At 48.3% G+C, this 22,377-nt stretch overlaps 1 protein-coding gene across 1 annotated transcript; it reads left to right on the top strand.

Moving 5' to 3' along the window:
- The first annotated feature begins 313 nt into the window (after positions 1–313).
- On the top strand, positions 314–22,323 carry LPO (lactoperoxidase). Its single transcript, XM_030294595.1, has 12 exons — positions 314–386; positions 1,185–1,272; positions 5,446–5,606; positions 7,240–7,357; positions 7,706–7,835; positions 8,602–8,808; positions 10,315–10,639; positions 12,758–12,918; positions 18,995–19,247; positions 20,107–20,280; positions 21,287–21,524; positions 21,710–22,323. Exons 1-12 carry the CDS (start codon positions 314–316, stop codon positions 21,915–21,917), a joined length of 2,136 nt encoding a protein of 711 aa, XP_030150455.1. The 3' UTR covers positions 21,918–22,323.
- The last annotated feature ends 54 nt before the right edge of the window (positions 22,324–22,377 follow it).

The following is a 22,377-nucleotide window of genomic DNA, read 5'->3' as shown; positions in this document are numbered from 1 at the left end:
CGTTAAGTAACCTGCCCAATGTCACAGAGCTAGTTGTAGGAAATGCAGAACTTTAACTCCAGATCTCCTGACCCTGAAGCCTGAGTTCTTTCCCTTCCAGCCCTGCTTCTTTCCATGTCTCCCAATAGCAGGCATGGGTCTGCACAGATGATTGATGCTAACTTAAGTTATTGTAGTTTCCCCACCTCTACTCCAATATTAGGGCATCTGCTGTTCCCTGGGCTTTTTATGCTTTACCATCCCTTTCTGTGACTCCGTCCCTCCCATGGGGGCTCTACAAGGCTCATATCTGATCCTGGGTCTCGTTTCAGCAATGCAAGCCCTCCATCTCTCAGTCCTCTTAGCTTTCCTGACCTTGCTTCAGGCTGCAGCATTGGCCACAAATGGTAAGTGTCTCCATATTGAATTCCTGGGGCTGCTGTGACAAAGGATCACAACTGGGTGGCTGAAGACAACAGAAATGTATTCTACAGTTCAGGAGGCTAGAAGTCCAAAGTCAAGGTGTCAGCAGGGTCCTAAAGTCTCTAGAAGGGAATCCTTCCTTGCCTCTTCCTGGCTTCTGGTGGCTCCAGCAATTCTTCCTGTGTGTTCTTTTGCTATAAGACCACCAGTCATTGGATCTAGAGCCCACCCTAATCCTGTACCTTTATGACCTTATCTGAATTAATTACATCTGCAGAGATCCTATTTCCAAATAGGGTCACATTCTGAGACATGTATTTTGGGGGGACACCATTTAACTCACCACACCCCACCTCCCATGCTCCAGACCCCAATACAAGTGAGAACAAGAATTCCTACCACTCCTTCTCTACCTCAGGGCCCTGGTGATCAGCTAAGCCCTTTGATGGACACTTACGTGTCTACCTCACCAAAACCCAGAAAAATCCCCACAGCCCAGTAGCCCAAGCCGACCTGAATGGTCACACACCTTAATCCCATCCCTGGGTATTCTAGTGGACCTCTGAAGAGCAATTCCGACATCTTATCAAGGATCAGAGAGCATTCTTCCCATTCTATTCTTTTTCTCCTTGAGGATTCTTGTGAATGTTTCCTAATCTCAATCTTCTGCCTGCTTGGATTTGAGGGGTGAGGGTAATGGCTGAGAAAGAGGGAGACAGAAGCAGAGGGTATCTCAAAGGAATGGTGTCAGATACTCTGCTCCTTGTCCCTCCTCCTCCAAGCACGGGCCACCACGACTGCTGCCATCTCTGATGCTGTGAATCAGGTCAAGGTCCAAGTCAACAAGGCCTTCCTGGATTCCAGGACCAGGTACGTGAGACACAGACACAGCGTACTTCCCTTGCTAGGCTTCCGGTTAATGACGAGCACATCTAGGCCAGCCCTGACAAGCCAGTGAGAAAGCAATCATCCAAACTGTGCTACCACCACCCCCCAACTCTGAGTGTGTGACAAATAGGAGTCTTAAAATCCTTAGCCTGTAAATTACCTTGAAGAGGATGCCTAATCTAATCCTGGAAGCACTTTCTTCCACATGGCTGGATATTTCCTTGGGTCATGCATTACAGAGTCTCAGAAAGCCTGTTGGTAGAATTTCTCCATTCATTCAAATAATATTGACTGACATAAGCCCGGTTCCCTAGAAGCAGAACCTGAGACATGGATTCATGGGCAGGTGACTAATTAAGAATTACTCTTGGGAGAGCTGTAAATGAAGTGAGAGGGCAAAGCTGGAAAGGTCAAAGAAGGAAGTTAAGCAAGGATTGGCTCAGTAATCACACAAGGGTACAGGTGTGAGCCGTCAGCAACTACACCCAAAGCAGCTAGGGGGCGCAGCACCCCAATGCCATAAAAAGATCCAAGGGCACTTGGAGACCCCACAGCCCACCAGCAGAGTCAGCCACCCTCGAACCACATGTTAGGGGCTGGGATCTTTGAAATAAGCAATGAAAACTGGGTCCCAGCTCTCAGGATGCCCATCAAGCTAGAGGCATACAGACAAGAATAACCACTGTGTTGAGCAGAAAACAACCTTATTCCTTCCTCTTGCTGTCCCTTTGCACTAGAATTGGGGCTTCCTTCCTCCTTGGCCCTTGAATGACTTTTAAGCAGTTCCATAACTGTTTTTTTGACTTTTAGAAGACAAGAGGTACTCCAGCCACTTCTAGTCCCAAGAACAGTATCCTTTCAGGAACTTAAATGTCAGCGTAAGAAGACAAAGCCTAGAGCTTCCTACATCCCTGGGCTCAGAGCTGCTTTATTAGGTTTATAATGAGAAATGGAACATGGTCTGCTAGTTCCTCCTTCCTGGGCTCTTCCCAATCCCCCAACACAGGTTTCTGACTCCTCAGGGTTAAGCTGGGGGGAGGGGGGGTGGAGGAGAGATAGCAAAGGGCAAGGTCTAAGTCACCTCACAGCTTAGTGCCCTGAAGGGGTCAGAAGGTCTTCCCCACCTTGGGCACTTGTTGGCTGTTTCAGAGATTCTGCTGCCAGCTCCCTGACCCAGAGAAATTTCTGGCCAGTAGCTTACAGCTCCAACCTTCAGTACAGAAGCATCTGGCTCACTTTCTCACCTCCCCACACCCTCTTGAGCCAGGTGACTTTTAAGGAGGCTCCAGAAGACTACAAGCTTCACCCTGCTGCTGGAGGATATACAGATCCCGTGCAGTGTGGCCCTGTCTGGCTTACTCTGTTAGTGCGTGGTGCCAGCCTCCACTCCTGTAGGCTCTTTGGGCAGGTATCAGCCACTGGCCATGACTCTAGCCCACCTCTTAAGTCCCTTATCACTAGAATTAAAGCACAGAGGAAGCCCCATGGTGGCAGTAGGGAAGTACTTGGTATTTCAGTAACTATCTCCAAACAAAAATTCTCTCTCCCTCCTTAACTTCAATCCTTTTATAGCCCCAAGGTAAGGATACAGTAAAGGCCACAAATCAGTGTTCATCACCTCCTTTGCAAGCTGTGCACTGACCAGCCATGCTTTGGACTTCATTCCTACTGGTTACTTCTTGGACTTAGGGGCCTCATGGAGACATAAAGAATCACACATAACCATCTTGTTACACAAACAATCCAATGAAGGAAATAAACAAAGCGATGGTTGCTACTCTAGGCCAGGGATCAGGGAAGCCTGATGGAGGATGAGAAGCAGCCAGCCATGTAGAGAGCCGGGAGGATAGCATCCCAGGGACTGGGAAGGACAAAGGCAAGAGTGCTGAGGCGGGAAAGAGCTTAGGGTGCTCGGGAAACAGAAAGAAGCCCAATGCTGGTGGAGGTGGTAGACAGGGAGGAGCACACCGTGCAGGTAGGCCAGAGAGGTGGACGCTAAGGGCCATAGAGTCAGAAAGCAGATTAGAGGTTGCTGGCAGAGGAGGGCAGGGGAGGAATTGGAAGAGACTGCTTAATGGGTATAGGGTCTCCTTGGGGGGTGATGAAAATGTTTTGGAACTAGGTACAGGCAGTGATGGCACCACAATAGGAGTGTGTGGGCAATAAGCAGATGGATTCATCCATGTCCCAGGGTAAGCAGAGTGCCATGGTCTGCTTTTCACTCTAAGTGCGCTCCAGCAGCCATGTGGGGAACAGACAGCAGGGGGTGGAGAGAGATGGGGAGTGGGGCGGGGCCCTGGTCAGGAGGCTGCTACAGCCGTCCAGATGAAGGCGACGGTGGCTAGGATGAGGGTGGAGGCCTGGAGATGGGTAAAGACTTCTTCCCAAACCCTGGCTGATCCCACGGAGCCCAGCCCTGAGCAAAGCAGGAGGGATCCCGCATTCAGGCGGGAGAAGCACGCAGAGCCCAGGGCACAGGAGGAAGGAAGGAGCACGCGGAACCTTGCGTGGGACCTTCCAGGTGGAGCCCTGGAAGGCCCAGCAGCACACCTTGTTTATTGGGTGGGGGACCCTTTGGGCCCTGGCCCATGAGGACGGTGGCGCTGACGCTGACACATGTGTGTATTCCACGCCAGATACAGCTCAAGTCCTTCCTCCCCCAAACCGTATGAAATGCTAAATTGAACTACAATGAAATAGCTTGTTTTTGAGGTCAAAATGATCAAATAGCATGGCTCAACGAAATGTCGTTATTTCATTTTATGGATAAGGAAGCTGGGTACAGAGAGGTTAAGTAACTTGCCCAAGGGCACATAACTAGTAAGTGGCAGTCACAAGTCAAACCAGCCAATGTTCAAATCTTGCTTCCTAAGCCCCAACTCCAGGTGAGTACGGGCCCACAGAACTTTCTGTGATGGTTTTCTGTATTGGGGCCATCCAATACAGGAGCCAGTAACTACGTGTGGCTGTTGAGCACTTAAAATGTGGCTAGTACCAGTGAGGAACTGAATTTAATTTAATTTTAATGAAGTTCCATTTAAATAGCCACTTGTGGCTGGAAGTTACCATACTGGACAGTGTAGCCCTCCTGGCCACTGGGCCACGCAGTCTCTTGCAACAGCAGCAAAAAGACAGTCTGGCTTACTGTCTTGGGTCTTTTTAATTGAGGTTAGGGGAGGCTGGTCGGGGGTAGGCCTGCCAAGTAGAGCGCAATCATCCCAGTCATCCTTGTTCCTGTCCAGGAAGTCCCTCAGACTGAGACACCATGCCCCCTCACCCTGGAAATAGTTAAGAACCTAACCTATAGATCAGGCCAGCTGTTGCAGCCAGTGAACTGTACCCCAAAAGCAGAGCTGTCTTTTGTGAGAAGCTGAGCAACTTCCAATATTTCAGAGTCTCAGAGCCATAGATGTCATCCCACGGAACCCTTCCTCCCACATGTGTGGAGACTGAGGCACGGGGAAGGGGTGGTGGATTCTCATGGAGGCACTTTCCTAACACCACCTTGCACTCAGTCATCTCTGTGTTTGTCCCAAACTTCTTAGTAGCAGGGATTTGGGCTTCTCCCTTTACACATGGGAAATTAAGAATAAAAAGGCTGAACATCTTGCCCCCAAAATGGTCAGCAAGAGGCTGGACGCTACAGCCCACATCGAAGCAAACTCCACGCTAACTCCAGGGCTAGCTGCAGTTAAGGATGTTTCCATGGGAAGAACTGAAGGCCCCTAGGCTTGTTATCTCTAGAATTCTCTTGTTATTTCTAAACTCCTACATGACAGGAGTTCCTCAGTCTGAGTCAGGACATCCTGGGCTTAGGTGTTTTTAAGTTTCTCTAATTAATTCTGACCCAGCCAGCACAGCTACAACCCTCTGATTCTAATTCAGGAAGCGCTCACCTCCATCTGCCTGCCCTTTCTCAGAACCAGACCCAACAAAGCTTAAAGACACACTGTAGCTTCCTCCTCCCAGAAGAGATTTTCCAGAGGCATCAGAAAGGAAATGAGAAAGATTCTGAGAGCGCGGGAGTGCTTGTCTCCTGCCCGCACTGCCGCCACACCCGGTGGCTCCTCCCCAGACACACATCCCTTCACACCCCTTCTAAAGCTTCAGAGCTGGAGGGCCCAGTCTTGACTCTCCTATCGCTCTCCATTGTAGGCTAAAGGCCGCCATGAGCTCAGAGGCACCCACCACTCGACAGCTCTCGGAGTACCTCAAGCATGCCAAAGGCCAGGCGCGCACAGCCATCCGCAACGGGCAGGTGTGGGAGGAATCCTTAAAGAGACTGAGGCAGAAAGTGGCCTTGACCAATGCCACAGGTACAGAAAACCCACTGACCCTCTGATGGCGGGAAGGGGCCATGACCCTGCAGGAGAGAACAGGAGTCACCAAAAGCTGTATCCCCTATTAGGAGCACCTCCTTGGCTCTCCCTGCTCAGATTCGTGGGCTTGCAGAGCAAGGAGGGGCTGAGGGGACAGCTGTGCCAGTATGGTTTTGTTTTATTTTGTTTTGTTTTGTTTGCAGAGAAAGGAACTCAAGCCCAGCAAGGTCACACTGCCAACTCCAAATAAGGGGACATTCATGCTCTTTGTGTAATGCCATCTGTAAAGCCTCTGTCCAGAGGAAGTACTAAAGTCAACAAACATGGGCTCCCTGTCCCAAACCACAGTGTCACCACTACTGTGCTTTATGTCTCCATAAAGGAGACATGTAAGCCACCTGTATCAGGGGGATTTACTGGGATTATGTCACAGGAGATGAGATTTCCATCTTGTCTTGCATAATATGGAGCTGAAACAATGAGGTGACGGATTGATTGTGATCTCCAACCCGTCCACTCCCACCCCTACCAAATGTCACAGCTTCTGGAGGGTCAGGGAGGAAGGGGCTTGGTCCCAACCAGAGGAAGGGGCTGCAATTTCTTCCTGGGAAAACAGCAGGTCCAGGAAGATAGCAGGCTTAGGACTTGAGCAAATTCCAAAGTTCCAAAAGAAGGAAACTGGGATGAGGTAGGGAGAAATAGGGATCACTTTAGACTCTGAGACTCAAAAGGTACAGAGGGTTGAACCCCTGCCCCTGCCAACCTTCACAGATGGTCCCCTGAAGAAGCCCCCATAGAGCAAGATTCCCTTGCTTCTCTTTCATGCAGGCACCAGGATGGATCAGAGACTGCTTTAGGAGGTTAGCAGTTCTCTCCTTTCTGTGCCAGCACGGGAGCCTCTGCTGCATAAAGCCCCACTATGTTACTCCTCCCAGGACCACAGCGCCCCTCACTTAAAAATGACCTGTCCCGGGGCACCTGGGTGGCTTAGTCGGTTGAGCATCTGACTTTGGCTCAGGTCATGATCTCGTGGTTCGTGAGTTGGAGCCCCACATCGGGCTCGCTGCTGTCAGCCTGTCAGCACAGAGCCACCTCTTCAGATCCTCTGCCCCTCCCCCACTTGCCCTCTCTCCATAATAAACAGTTTTTAAAAATTACCTGTATCTTCCCAACATCTTCCTTATCTAGGTTCCTGCTTGCTTGGTACTTTAGATGTCAGTGAAGCTTTAGAAGAAGAAAAGCAGTCTTGTCAGACTAACTCCTACTAACATGTGCTTAACCTCTCAGGGGTATTTTCGTTCTAAAAGAAAGATCTGTTGATTCGAATGCCCTGATTAAAAAAAAAAATCACTAACAATGCTAGCAACTTTCACAGTTACTACCTGTGTGGCCTTGGGCAAGTCCCTTGAGCGCTGTGGTCTCAGTTTCTCATCTGTAAAATGGGAATTAAACCTCTTACCTCAATGAGTTGTCAGGATTAAACAAGAAACCACCTGAGAAATGCTTACCTAAAACAGACAAATGCATTCCCAGAAAAGTAAGTTCCCCTCTGCTTTCGGTTTCCTGCCTCCCCCGCCGTGCCTCAGAATGGAGAAAGAACTCGGCCCCTCTGGCGTCCCTTCTGTTTCAGAACCTAGCCTGGACTTGACTGCACTGTCTTGGGAGGTGGGCTGTGGTGCCCCCGTTCCTGTGGTGAAATGTGACAAGGACAATCCTTACCGAACCATTACAGGAGACTGTAACAACAGGTGAGGGGGCACGGGCAGTTGTCGGGGGCGGCCCAGCTAGGGGCTTTGCCGCTTGGCCATTCCCGGCAGAACCCCCGCTGCCTCCCCCTCCCGGGCCTGCGGCCCACCGGAACCCGTTCATATTGGACCCTTCCCGAGCTTCCCCGTCTTCCAAAGAGGCCGCCGTAGTCCCGCGCCTTCAGAGCGGACGCAGTTCAGCGACCCCCCTCCCCGTCTGAGAGGCGCCTCCCCCGCGCCTCCTTTCCCTCGGGCGGAGTCCCGCCCCATCCCTACGGGTCCCCCAGGGCTTTGGAGAAGCGGAGCCCGGAGCGCGGGCCGAGGCTGAGGGCGCGTCTTGCTCGGTTTCAGGAGGAACCCCGCTCTGGGCGCCGCCAACAGGGCGCTGGCGCGCTGGCTGCCCGCCGAGTACGAGGACGGGCTCTCCCTGCCCTTCGGGTGGACGCCGGGGAGGACGCGGAACGGCTTCCCGCTCCCGCCGGTGAGGGCGGGCCCGGGGTGCGCGCGAGCCCCGAGCGGGAGGGTGCAGGGGGAGAACCCAGAGAGGACGGGAAGCGCCCCCAAACGCGCACGGAACGGAAGAAGAAATAGGTGGGAGGGCGGAGGTGCGAGGTGGGGCCCGCAGCCGGGGAGAGGTGGAGACTTGGACGGGCTCGGGCCGTGCTCCCCTAAGTGCCACTAGAGGGCAGCGGAGCCCGGAGCCCAGCCACGTGGTGGTCACGTCCCAGCTGCCCACAGGCCAGATACCCTGGGGTCTCCCAGGCAGATGGCCTCCCTGCCCCATCCTGCCCGCGCTTACCCCGCCCCGGCCCCTGGGGTGCATCAGCTGTTGTTTGCCCGGAGGTCCTATCTGTTGGCCTCTTCTGAGTTGGCAGCCCCTCCCCCAGAGCCCCTCTCCTCCTCCCAGACACCTGGCACCTCCCTGTCGCTTCACAAGCAGCCTGTCTTTGTTTTCCCTTTTCCATAGTGGAAAGGGCACTGGCCTTGCAAGCCATCAATTCCCGCTGACGTGTGTTCAGTCCCATCCCTACTATCCCCTTTTGTAGCTGCAGGCCCGTTGGAAATTGGCCTCACCTCTCCAGTGTCCTCACCTTCAGAAAAGGTGTAATGCCACCCACCTCACAAACTTGTCATGGGGATTAAATGTACCTGTTATACCCTGGGTGTTCAATAAAACTGCAGTTGAATCTGACTCCTCAAAGCACTTTTTCCTCCAATCCTTCCTCCCCTTCTGTCTCCATCTGTAGGCCCGCGAGGTTTCCAACAAGATTGCAGGCTACCTGTGTGAGGAGGGTGTTCTGGACCAAAACACGTCCTTGCTGTTCATGCAGTGGGGTCAAATTGTGGACCATGACCTGGATTTTGCCCCCGACACCGAGCTGGGGAGCAGCGAGTACTCCAAAGCCCAGTGTGACAAGTTCTGTATCCAGGGAGACAACTGCTTCCCCATCATGGTAGGCCCCTGCAGCTGTTGGTGACAAAACCCCTGCCTCCCTGACGTAGCAGGGTACCTCATGGTAGATCTCGAATGCTGATTTGACAGCTTCCCAAGCCTCACCCATCCATTCATTCACTCATCCATTTATTCAATAAATAGACATTAATCATCGACTCCGTGCCAGGCATGGCACTAAGCACTGGGGATTCAAAGGTGAATAAGACACTGTTCCTTTCCTCAAGGACAAAGAGCCTGTGTGGGAAATGGACAAGTAACCACTAATGGTGAAATTGGGAAGCTCTGGGGAGGGGCGGGTCGTCTATGTGCCTGGCCCAGCAGCATTGGCATCACTTGGGGACTTCTTAGAAATGTAAAATCTCAAGCCTCATCCCAGACATTGGGAAACAAAATCTACATTATACCAGGATCCCTAGGAGATTCGTTCTATACACAGTGAAGTTTGTAGAACGCTGCTGTAAGTCATCGGGGTCTGGGACGGCTGCTCCCAGAAAGAGCTGCAATTTGATGGATGAATCAGAGTGAGAGCAGGGATTTGTGGGGATTTCCAGCAGGAAGAGAGAGGCACTTGCAATGGTGCCCCATTTTTTTCTTATTTTACAGTTAGATAGTGATTTATTCACTCAAACAAATCAAGGCTCTGTGCTGTGGTGTAAAGAACACGGACTGTGGAGAGAAGTCAGTCTAGATCTGAATCCCATATATTTCCCTTCCTGTTTACAAGTTCTGGAACAAATTACTTAACCTTTCTGAGCCTCGATTTTCTCACCTGTAAAATGGAACTGAATTATCTACCTTACATTTTTTGAGGACCAAAGTAAGATAAAGTATGCATAATGCATAGCACATGTTAGATCCAAAATAAATAAATGGTAGCTGTTTTTAGTAATTTTTTTATTGTTTATTTCTTTTGAGAGAGTGCATGCAAGCAAATGGGGGAGGGGTCAAGAGAGAGGGAGATAGAGAATACCAAGCAGACTTGGACTCAGGGGCTCATCACAGTGTTCATTGGGGGGAGGCTTAATGGAAGGGGGGAGTTTGTGAGGGAGGACTCGAGCGGGAAGGGCTCAGTGCTGGACTCGACCCATGAACCACGAGATCATGCCCTGAGTCAAAATCAAGAGTCGGTCGCTCAACTGACTGAACCCCCCAAGTACTCCGTTCATAGTAGTTATTAACAAAGCCTTTCCTATTTCTTGTCCTGCTTCCCTGTCCAGGGATCTCAGGACTCCCTCCCCACCAAAAATTTGGAACCTCTGCTATAAAAGAGTGAATGATTCCCCTCAGACCTTTTACACAGTGGGATGTAATGAACTTCAGGGCATTGTGGCTCAGGATGTATAGTGTCAGCAGGAGGCATCTGGAATCAGTGTCTGGTCCCAGGGTCCCAGGAGGGCTCCATCAGCATCTTTGCCAGCCGCATCCAGACCCACCCTGGGGAGAGGTTGCCAGATCCCAGCTGTGCCACCTCTGCCCAGTCACCCACCCCCCAATCTCTCTGCAGTTCCCTCCCAATGACCCCAAGGTGAAGACTCAAGGGAAGTGCATGCCTTTCTTCCGAGCTGGGTTCGTCTGCCCCACTCCACCTTATCAGTCCCTGGCTCGAGATCAGATTAACGCTCTGACCTCCTTCCTGGATGCCAGCCTTGTATACGGTCCTGAGCCCAGCCTGGCCAGCCGCCTTCGAAACCTCAGCAGCCCGCTGGGCCTCATGGCTGTGAACCAGGAGATCTGGGACCACGGACTGGCTTACTTGCCCTTTGACATCAAGAAGCCAAGCCCCTGTGAGTTCATCAACACCACGGCCCAAGTGCCCTGCTTCCTGGCAGGTGAGTCCAGGCTGGGAACAGAGGGGCCCAAGGACTGGGAGTAGAGAGAGACCAGAAAAACTGCAGGAGGCTGCTAGGTAGCTTCCAGAGAGGCTTTACTGCTGCTGCTTTCCGCATGCTTTCTGGAAAAATGCACACCAAGCCCCCACTGCCTCTGGCACTGGTCCAGGACTGGTAGAAGGGCCCGGATGAATACAGAATCTAAGAACATGTGTTCACCATCAAACAAACAAACAAACAAAACAATTAAATCCAGAGAAGCACAAATAAGAAAAACCTACCACCCACAAATGATCATTGTTAACATTTTTAATGCCCACCTTTCCAGGTTTTTTTAAATCATAGATACAGTTCTACATTGTTTTACATAATTGGGGTTATACTATCAGTTATGTTCTATAACCTGATGTCTTCACTTAATGTATCACATCATTAAATATTCTCCAGCATGATTTTTACTGGCTGCCTGATATTCCCTGACGTACATTATCATGATTTATTTTCTCAATCCTATTTAGAAACACTTAAGTCATTTCTAGTTTTCCTGTTTTTTTTTATTTTTATGTTTTATTTTTTTTATTTTAATTTTAATTTTTACTTTATTGTTTTTAGGTAATGAATATCCTTGTTGATGAATCTTTGCACTCATTTAAAAAAAATTTTTTTTTTCAACGTTTATTTATTTTTGGGACAGAGAGAGACAGAGCATGAACGGGGGAGGGGCAGAGAGAGAGGGAGACACAGAATCAGAAACAGGCTCCAGGCTCTGAGCCATCAGCCCAGAGCCTGACGCGGGGCTCGAACTCACGGACCGCGAGATCATGACCTGGCTGAAGTCGGACGCTTAACCGACTGCGCCACCCAGGCGCCCCTAAAAAATTTTTTTAATGTTTGTTAATTTTTGAGAGAGAGAGCACGAGCAGGGGAGAGGGGAGGAGAAGAGAGAGGGAGACACAGATCAGAAGCAGGCTCCAGTCTCTGAACTGTCAGCACGGAGCTCTATGTAGGGCTCGAACTCAGGAACTGCGAGATCATGACCTGAGCTGAAGTCAGATGCTTAACCGACTGAGCCACCTAGGCGCCCCTGGACTCATTTTTAATAATTTTATTAAGATAATTTGTTAGAAGAAGAAATTTTAGATTAAGAGGAATGCATATTTTTAAGGCTTTTTATAAACTTGGCACAAGGCCCCTGCTCCATACAACCTGTGCACAACCAAAGCCCCCCAATTCTGTTCATTCTGGGGGCCTCATGTCCTCCTGGTCCTCTTTGCCTTGGGCTCCTGGAGGCCTTTCCTCTTCCAAAAATCTACTCTGTCAGGATAACCCCCGCCCCTGCCCTACCCACCTGGACATGGCAGAAAGCCAGTCCATAGGCCTAGATCTCTTGGGTAGATCTCTTCGATTCTGTGTTCACACATATCTCACATCAATCCAGATACAAAACTGAGCCCTTTCCTGTTTTCCACAAAAATATCCGGTAAGACCAAGCATTTGGGAATTTAATAGACTTTTCCTAAAGATTAGAGGACACAAGAAATCCCCTTGTGACCACCTGGTCTTTTGCCAGTTAGCTGACCTCCTATCCTGTCACTCTCTTCTTTCCTTTCTTCCAAAGGCCCCCATCTCTAGATACTTCTCCCATTGTTACATGGACAAATTCGACCCTACCTAGGAACCTGCCCTCAAACTCCCATTCATAAAACTTTTCAAAGTTTCTCTCCACCAAAAGCCCTTATCTGTTTGTACTGCCCCATCTTAGAAGGAGTTGGGATTGTAATTAGCAAAATTTTCCTTTTTCATGTCATCTGTAGTTTTGAGCACAGTCTTGTGCAGTCAGCCTTCTTATCCCCGTTTTCACAGATACAGGGACTGAGGCTTAGAAATGCCAAGTAACTTGTCCAAAGTGACCCAGCTAAAAATCATGTGTGTGGAGCTGAGATTCAAACCTCTGAATCCCAACCCCCATCCCATTCCACTTGACTTCCCTTAGGTTAACTGGAAGGAGGGGCTTAGGAGAGGGTCCCTTGGGGGCACTATCATGTATTTCTTTGTGCAAGTTACTGGGTTTTGGGGCTACTCAGGGGGAACCAACCTTCCTGCCTTCTGGACTTTCAGGAGATTTCCGAGCCTCCGAGCACACCTTGCTGGCCGCTTCCCACACCCTCCTTCTCCGAGAGCACAACCGGCTGGCCAAAGAACTAAAGAGACTCAACCCTCACTGGGATGGAGAGAAGCTCTACCAGGAAGCCCGAAAAATCCTGGGAGCCTTCATGCAGGTACAGAAGCCCAGGAGCACTGCCTCCCTCACCCACCTAGCTTCTGCCCCCCTGCCCCGCCACCCCTGTTCTGCCCACAGCCACCCTCCAGCTACCTCCTCTGTGTTCCGCACCTCCTCTTCCCTTCTCCTCCGCTGCTTCCTTCCCACTGCCTCATTATTTCAGCCCTCCTTCTTGTTTCTCTAGCTTCTCTGCCTCAAAATGAATCCCTGAACTCAGAGTGTTGGAGAGTCATTTGTCTGTTGGTCACTCAGTGTGCCTGCCCAGATGCCACCATCACTGGGACCAAAGGCTCCGTCTCTCCTGGGACTGACTGTTGCAGAGCTCTTTGGGTTATTTCAGTTGGACTGTCTTCTTTTTCAATTCTCCGCACCTAAGCCACATGTCACAGGCAGAGTCCATTGCTATTGTAGATTGGCTGATTGACTAACTAGAATTAACTGTGCATGTATTTTTTAAGCATTTTATTTTGAAATTATTATAGGTTCTCAGGAAGTTGTTTAAAAAAAAAAAAAACAGTACACACACCCAGCCTCCTCAGTGCTAATGTTTTTGCATAACTACGGTACAACATCAAAATCAGGACATTAACATTGACACCAACCAAAGGTCTTATTCAGATTTCACCAAATTTAAATGCAATCATGCGTGCGTGCGTGTGTGTGTGTGTGTGTGTGTGTGTGTAGCTCTGTGCAATTTTATCACATGTGTAGTTTCATGTAACCACCACCACAATAAAGATACTTCACTCTCCCATCACCTCAGGACTCCCTCCTGCCCCCCTCTGATAGCCACATCCACCCTCCCCCTTCCCAGGTCCCTATCCCCTGACAATCACTAATCTGCTCTTCATCTGTACTGTTTGGTGAATGTTACCTAGATAAAACCATGCAGTATGTATCCTTTTGAGGCTGGCTCTTTACATTCAGTATAATTGCCCTGAGGTTCATCCAGGCTGTTGTATGTGTACAGTTCCTTCCTTTTTGTTGCTGAGTAGTATTCCCTGGTTTGTTTAACCATTTACCCAGTGAAGGACATCTGGAGAGTTTCCAGTTTGGAGCTATTATGAATGAAGCTGCTATAGACATTCGTGTATACATTTCTTTATGCAAGTAAGTTTTCCTTTCTCTGGGAAAACTCTGCCCAAGTGCAGTGGGTCATATCGCAAGTCCGTTTCGAGTTTTAAAAGGAACTGCCAAACTATTTTCCGGAGTAACTGTACTATTTTATGTTCCCACCAGCAGTGTATGAAACATCCAGTTTCTCTGCATCCTGGTCGTGATTTGTTGTCATTGTTTTTTATTTTACTGTTTCTGATAGGTATGTAGTGTTATTTCATTGTGGTTTGAATTTGCACTTCCCTAACGGCTAATCATGTTGAACATCTTCTCCTGTGCTTATCTGCCACCTGTATATCCTCTGCAGTAAAATACCTGTTCATATATTTTGCCCATTTTCAGATGGATTATCTTTTAATGTTAAGTTTTGAGGGTTCTTTATATATTCTAGATACAAATCTTCCATCAGATATGTGACTTATATTTTCTCCCAATCTCTCATTTTCTTAACAGAATCTGTTGCAGAGTAAGAGTTTTTAATTTTAATGAGGTCCAATCAGGACACATTTTTTTTTTTTTTTCTCTCATGGGTTGGGCTTTTGTGTCAAATCTCAGAATTCTCTGTAGTCCTAGATCTCCAAGATTTTTATTGGGTTTTTCCTAAAGGCTTTATACTTTTATGTTTTCCACTTAAGGCCGTGATCCATTGGGGGTTAATTTTTGTATAATGTGTGAAGGTTAGGGTGAGGCTCATTTTCTTTGGCCACAGGGTGTCCAACTGTTCAGCACCACTTACTGAAAAGGCTATCCCTCCTCTAGTGAATTGCTTTTGTTCCTTATCAAAAATTTTTTGGGCATATTAATATGAATTTATCTCAGAATTATCTATTCTATTCTGTTAATCTATGTGTCTATTCCTATACCAGCACCACAGTGTTTACTCTGGCTACACAGCAAGACTTACCATGGGGAACCATGATTCTTCCCACTGTATTCTTTTTCCAAATTGTTTTGGCTGTTCCAGGTCTGTCCCTTTCCTATATATTTTTAAATAAGCTTATCTATATCCACAAAAAAAAAAAAAAACCTTGCTGAGATTCTGATAGGAATTGTATCAAAACTATAGATTAATATAGGAAGAATTGACATCTTCACAACATTGAGTTTTCTAATCTGTAAATGCAGTGTGCCTAAGTGTTTAGGTTTTCTTTGCTGTACTTCATCAGCATTTGGTAATTTTTATCATATAGATCCTGTACATGTTTTGTTATATTTGTACCTGAATATTTCATTTTCTTTGGGTAAGTCATAAATGGTATTACATTTTTTCTGACCTGCCACTTGCTCTTTATCAGTGCATAAAAATGTAACTGATTTTTATATGTTGACCCTGGCCTTGCTGAGCTCAGTTTGGGGAGTTCTTCTTGTAGAATCCTTAAGATTTTCAAAAAAAAAAAAAAAAAAAAAGATTTTCTATGCAATCATGTCATCTGCAAATAAAGACAGTTGTATCTCTCTTTTTGTAATCTATGTTTTTAAACGTTTTTTTCTCTTGTCCTATATCAGTGGCTATAATTTCCAGTACTGTGTTGAATAAGAGTGGTGAGAACTGGCATCCTTGTCTTCCTAATCCTAGAGGGAAAACATTCAATCTTTCACCATTAAGTATAATGTTTGTTGGGGTGCCTCAGTTGGTTGGGTGTCTCAGTTGGTTAAGTATCTGACTCTGGATTTCAGCTCAGGTCATGATCTCATGGTTCATGGGTTCGAGCCCCGCATCAGGCTCTGTGCTGACAGTGCAGAGCCTGCTTGGGATTCTCTCTCTGTTCCTCCCCTGCTTGTGGTCACTCTCTCTCTCTTCCTCTCTCTCTCAAAATAAATGAACTTTAAAAAAGTGTAATGTTTGGGGCGCCTAGGTGGCGCAGTCGGTTAAGCGTCCGACTTCAGCCAGGTCACGATCTCGCGGTCCGTGAGTTCGAGCCCCGCGTCAGGCTCTGGGCTGGTGGCTCAGAGCCTGGAGCCTGTTTCCGATTCTGTGTCTCCCTCTCTCTCTGCCCCTCCCCCATTCATGCTCTGTCTCTCTCTGTCCGAAAAATAAATAAACGTTGGAAAAAAAAAATTAAAAAAAAAAAGTGTAATGTTTGTTGTAAATCTTCTGTGGATGCTCTTGATGAGGTTGAGGAAGTTCCACTCCATTCCTAGTGTATGGAGAGTTTTTATCATGAACAGACATTGAATTCTGTCTAAGGTCTTTCTTCATTAATAAGACTTTTCTTGTTTAGCCTATTCCGTTTGCTTCAGGTTTATTTTACTCTTCCTTCTGGTTTCTTTCAGCACTTGGAAAATGCTATGCCCCTTCCTTCTGGGCTCCATGGTTTCACATTGGTGTTCATTTGTAGATAATGTGTCGCTTCTCTTTGGCGATATTTAAGACTTTGTGTTTAGTTTCCAGAAGTTTAATTGTAATGCATCTTGGAGTACATTTATTTGGGTTTATAATGTTTGGTATTCATTCAGCCTCTTGAATCTGTAAGTGTATGTCTTTCACCAATTTGGGGACGTTTCTAGACATTATTTCTTCAAATTCTTTTTTAGCCACCCCTTTCTTCTCTATGTCTGGGACTCCATTAATAGGAGTGTTAGCTCTTTTGTTATTGTCCCACAGAGCCCTGAGGTTCTGGTTTGTTTGAGATGTTTGTGTGTTTGTTTTATTTTCTCTCTGTTGCTTAGATTGAGTTAATTCTACTGATCTGTCTTTAGTTCTACCCTGTCATCTCCACTCTACTACTGGGTCTTCCTAACAAGTTTTAATTTTAGTTAGTATTTTTCAATTCTACAGTTTCAATATTTTTTTTTATAAATTCTACTTCTTTGCTGAGATGGTCTGTTTTGTGTTTCAAGGTAACTTTTAATTGATTGTTGAAGCATTTTTATGACAACTGTTTTAAAATCTTTATCAGATCATCTCAGTACCTGATTCATGTAGGTATTGGCATCAATTGATTATCTTTCCATTCAAACTGTGGCTTTTCTGGTTCTTGGCATTATGAGTGATTTTTTAAATGATATCCTAGATACTTTAGTTATTATGTTAGGAGACTCAGGATCCTATTTAAGTCTGTTTGGGTTTAACATGTATGTCTGGCATACTTTTGTGGGCTTTAGTTCATATGACAGGTTTTTTTAAAGTTTTTTTTAAATTTATCTTTGAGAAAGAGAAGCGGAGGGGCAGGCAGAGGGACAGAGGATCTGAAGCAGGTTGTCTGCTGATAGCAAATAGCCCAACACAGGGCTTCAACTCACAAACCTGCTAGATCATGACATGAGCCAAAGTCGGACACCCAACTGACTCAACCACTCAGGCGCCACCCCCCCTCCCATGACAGTTGTTTCCTGAGCCTTTGCAGTGCTATTCTGGTCTGCTTCATTCTTCTGGTGACTCTGGGGTTCACATTCAGTGCCTACTGATGCAGTCTGCAAGGCAGGAAGGCCCTTTCCTGGCTGCCTTCTGTTGCCCAGCAACCTTCTAGGGGAGCAGCAGCCACTGCACCTGGTCTCTTTATGGCTGTTGTGTGAAGAACAGAGAGATATGGGGTTTCACTGCTGCCACCATTGCAGGCATATCAGACCATCCACCAGCCTGAGTTGTGGACGGCTCAGAGCTTGGGTTGTGAAGTAGGTCTGGGGGCTCTCCACTAGGTTTCTGCTGGGTTCCCCCGTCCCAGTCCTTTGGAGAGAAAGAGCAGGCTCCCTTTGGCTCCTTTTGTGTATTCCTATTGGGGGTTCCAGGTTGCCAGGCTCTCCGCACTCAGTCTGGGGGCATACAGGAACTCACTGTGCTGTCATTCCTCAAGTCCTGAGGTCGTCAGCCAGTCCACCTTCTTTCCAGCTTTGAAAGTCTATTTATGTTGTCTATGGAATAATTTCCAGAGTGTTTACATATATTTAGTGTGGAAGATTAGGGGGAAATGAGTCTCCTCCATCTTGTTCTGGGACCAGAAGCCCCATGCACTTAGTTTTAACCATTAAAGAGAGATATCTCCCTTTATTTCTTCTCAAAAATCTCCATAATTCAATATTAATTTTTATTTTATTTTTTTTTTAATTTTTTTTTCAACGTTTATTTATTTTTGGGACAGAGAGAGACAGAGCATGAACGGGGGAGGGGCAGAGAGAGAGGGAGACACAGAATCGGAAACAGGCTCCAGGCTCTGAGCCCATCAGCCCAGAGCCTGACGCGGGGCTCGAACTCACGGACCGCGAGATCGTGACCTGGCTGAAGTCGGACGCTTAACGACTGCGCCACCCAGGCGCCCCTCAATATTAATTTTTAAATTGGATCCAGAAATCTTGCTGCTGGAGATGTTTGTAGGAAATCATCCAAGGAATGAAAAGTATCTACCTAAAGATTATTTGAGTTAAGGTTTTATATTGGTTTGTTTGGGCTGCCATAGTAAAATGTCATAGACTGATTAACAACAGGCTTAAACAACAGAAATGTATTTTCTCACAGTTCTGGAGGCTGCAAGACCACGGTATCAGCAGGTTTTGTTTCTCCTGAGGCCTCTGTCCTTGGCTTGCAGATGGCCACCTTCCCTCTGTGTCCTCACATGGTCTTTCCTCTGTATGTGTACCTTCCTAGTCTCTCTCTCTCTCTCTTCTGATAAGGACGCCAGTCCTAACTGGATGAGGGCCCCACTCTTATGATCTCATTTAACCTTAATTACCTCTTCATAGGCCCTATCTCCAAATACAGTCACATTAGGGCTTCAACATATGACTTTGGAAGGGACACAATTCCATCTATAACACGAGCGGCCAGCAGAAAGAGTGTCATGATCAATTAGCAATGTCTGCTATGGTCACAGGAAGGGAAATAGGCACATATGCTATCCATTTGCCCTCCTAGATTTTTGAACACTCATCCCTCTCAGCTGCAGCTTCCTCCAGCCTCACTCTGTGGAGATTTAAGTGTTCTCTTACCCTTTCCTCATGATATGTATCCCCAACCCCTCCAGATTATCACCTTCAGGGACTATCTACCCATTGTGCTCGGTGATGAGATGCAGAAGTGGCTCCCTCCATACAGAGGCTACAACCAATCTGCTGACCCCCGAATCTCCAATGTCTTCACCTTTGCCTTCCGCTTTGGCCACACGGAGGTCCCCTCCACCATGTCCCGCCTGGATGAGAATTATCAGCCTTGGGGTCCAGAAGCAGAGCTCCCCCTGCACACCCTCTTTTTCAACACCTGGAGGATGGTCAAAGAGGGTACGTCCTTTTGGGGAAGCACTGTCACCGGGCAGTCTCACTCTGTGGCCCGCTTCTAGGGAAGCCTGGCGTAGAAGCCAGACTCCAGGCACTTCCCACGTGACCTTGGGCAAGTGAATTCACCTCATTGAGCCTCATTTGTAAAATGGGAACGATGGTACCTATCTCACTAGGATATACAAAAAATTAAGTGGCATAAATGTGAGAGCACCCCACAATGGTTCCTGACACACAGGGAGTGGTCGATATATATCAGTTATTATTCTTTCTCTCCTCCTCTGGCCTCGAAGGTGCCTGGGCTTTCCCTGCCTCAGGCTTCTCTGACCCCTGTACAAAGAATTCATGAGCTTGGGAAATAAATTGCTCTTTCCTGCTCTCCTCTAGGGCTTCCTACCTCCATCACGTGCCAAAGGTTGGCCCCAGCTCCCCTTTACCTTGGGTTGGGCTGTGTCGCAACTGGCTTTACCTCAGGCCTCACAAGTCAGGGCCATTCTCTGTAGGCTTCCACCACCTCTTCTCATACTTCCAAGTTCCGGGGGGGAACATATGGAAGGAGAAGGAGCTGGCTTTCTGAGCTAGAGCTCCAGAAAACTTCTGAAGCTTATAGGCAGGCCATTGCCCCAGTAATGCCTCTGTCTTCCCCACCCCAGGCCCCAGGCAGGCAGTCTGGACTGCCCTCCAACCCCAGCATACTCTGCAGGCTGCACCTGGCTCTTCTCTCCCGGCCTCCAACCTGTGATGTTCAGCTGGCCCTACTTTTACCTGAGAGGAAATGTCAGGTGGAGGGGGAGGGGCCGGCAGTGGAAGATAGCTTCACGCTACCCACATCCCCAGGACGGCCTCTGGCTCTCCCTTGCAGGTGGAATTGACCCTCTGGTCAGGGGCCTGCTGGCCAAGAAGTCCAAGCTGATGAATCAGAATAAAATGATAACAGAAGAGCTGCGCGGCAAGCTTTTCCAGCCCACTCACAAGATCCACGGCTTTGACCTGGCCGCCATCAACATACAGCGCTGTCGAGACCACGGGATGCCCGGTGAGTGGGCCTGAGGTCCTGCCTGGCCCAGGGAACTTTTAGCTTCTTTCTAGGGTTCCTGGGGACTCTCTTCCATTAACCCTAAGGATCTGACCAATTCTAAAACATAAGGCAGAGATACCAGTTTTTAAAATTCATTTTGTTCATCTGTGAAATGGCGTCTTCCATTTTCCCTAATGTGGAGACAAGAGAACATATCTGATACCATCTTGGAGCTCCTCAAATGAAAAAGAGATCAACAACTGACTTGTAAAACCAGTTTAAAATCCCAGAAAAGTCACAGACCTAGAGCAGCGATGATAAAGATAGTATATGTCTAGTGCCGATTCAGATGACTGATCAGTAGGGCCTGTGTTGAGATGAATCAGGAGAGGAGAATAGAGGGGCTCCTGGGTAGCTCAGTCGGTTCCAGCATCCAACTTGCGGTTTTGGCTGAGGTCATGATTTCATGGCTTCATGGGTTCAAGTTCCGCATTGGGCTCTATGCTGGCAGTGTGGAGCCTGCTTGGGATTCTCTCTCTCTGCCCCTCCCCCATTCATGCTATCTCTCTCTCTCTCAAAATAAATAAACTTAAAAAAGAGAGACAGAGAAAGAGAGAGAGAGAGGACAATAGAGAGAAACCAATGACTATCGGACCTCTCTTTTATACCCATGAAAGGCAATTTAATGTAGTAATTAAGAGCCAAACTGCCTGGGTTCAAGTCCCAGCTGTGCCATTTCTAGTTATGTGACCTTAGGCAAGTTACTTAACATCTCTGTTCTTCAATTTACATATTTTTACGGCGCTTAGAATAGTGCCTGGACCCATAGTAAGCACCACATAACCTGCTGGCCCTCTCATGCCTGAAGTACCGCAAGTGTAAAACAATGGATCCCTGCCCACCCCGTCCCAAAGGCTAGGAGTCCAGACTTTCTGGGGCTGATGGAGCTGGGGCAGGTATGTCCCCAAGGGGGGCTGTGGTGAGAAGCTCCTGGGATGAGACAGCATCAGCCCCTCTGCCCTAGGGTACAACTCCTGGAGAAGCTTCTGTGACCTCTCACAGCCCCAGACACTCAAGGAGCTGGATGCTGTGCTGAAGAACAAGAGGCTGGCTAAGAAGTTACTGGATCTCTACGGGACCCCTGCCAACATCGACATCTGGGTTGGGGCGATTGCTGAGCCCCTGGTAAAGAGGGGCCGAGTGGGGTCTCTCCTGGCCTGCCTCCTGGGGAAGCAGTTCCAGCAGATTCGTGATGGAGACAGGCAAGTGAGACCTTGTGAGGAAGGCAGGGGTGAGCAGACCCTTCTGCGATGTGGACAAGTCCTGTGTGAGGACTAGTCCAGACCTCAGAGTGTTCCAGTGACCTCCTTCCTTCCCCTTTGGCACAGTGGGGAGGGAGGGGCCACCGCCTGAGCTGTGTGGACAGACCCTGCTTCTGTCTCTGCAGATTCTGGTGGGAGAACCCTGGGGTCTTCACTGAGAAGCAGCAGGACTCTCTACAGAAAATGTCCTTCTCACGCCTTGTTTGTGACAACACCCACATCACCAAGGTCCCACGGCACCCATTCCAGGCCAACAACTACCCTCAAGGCTTTGTGGATTGCTCAGCCATTGACAAGCTGGACCTTTCACCCTGGGCCTCAGTGGAGAATTAGGGGCCCAGATTTCCCAGCCTCCCACACTGTGCAGTTTTGCTCCCTTTGGTCCATGATGCCATTTCAGGCAAGTTCAGTGACCCCGTCCCTTAGAGCTGCACACCCCATCTGGGCCCTTCTATTCAGCTGGGTTTCTTGACACTCACCAGATGCACACCTCGCTCAAAGCCAAGGCCAGCACTTCTGCCTTTCCAGCTCTTCCACCTGAATCCCACTGTTTCCATGCCATCCGCTCCCTGCAGCAAGTCTTGACTGAGGCCATGGTCTTTGCACTCTTAACTTTCCTCCTCTCCTTTCAAACTAGATTGTGAGCTCCTTGAGCCAGAGACTTCTGTCTACTTCCCAGTGTCCCCCGTGCCATCAAGCATGATGCTCGGCACACAGCAAGGGCTCAATAAACATCTGATGATTGACTGATGATGGTGGCAATGACACTGTTCCCTTCCAAAAGCAGGCCTTG

The sequence above is a fragment of the Lynx canadensis genome, chromosome E1 (assembly GCF_007474595.2).
Source record: "Lynx canadensis isolate LIC74 chromosome E1, mLynCan4.pri.v2, whole genome shotgun sequence".
Taxonomy (NCBI): Eukaryota; Metazoa; Chordata; class Mammalia; order Carnivora; family Felidae; genus Lynx; species Lynx canadensis.
This window is presented reverse-complemented; position numbering and strand designations above follow the sequence as displayed.

Bases quoted from the DNA above. Each gene is read 5' to 3' on its own strand.
- LPO (XM_030294595.1), top strand. From the start codon at position 314: ATGCAAGCCCTCCATCTCTCAGTCCTCTTAGCTTTCCTGACCTTGCTT. The intron at 8,809-10,314 runs GTAGGCCCCTGC...ATCTCTCTGCAG, and splicing joins ACAACTGCTTCCCCATCATG to TTCCCTCCCAATGACCCCAA. The intron at 20,281-21,286 runs GTGAGTGGGCCT...CCTCTGCCCTAG, and splicing joins TCGAGACCACGGGATGCCCG to GGTACAACTCCTGGAGAAGC.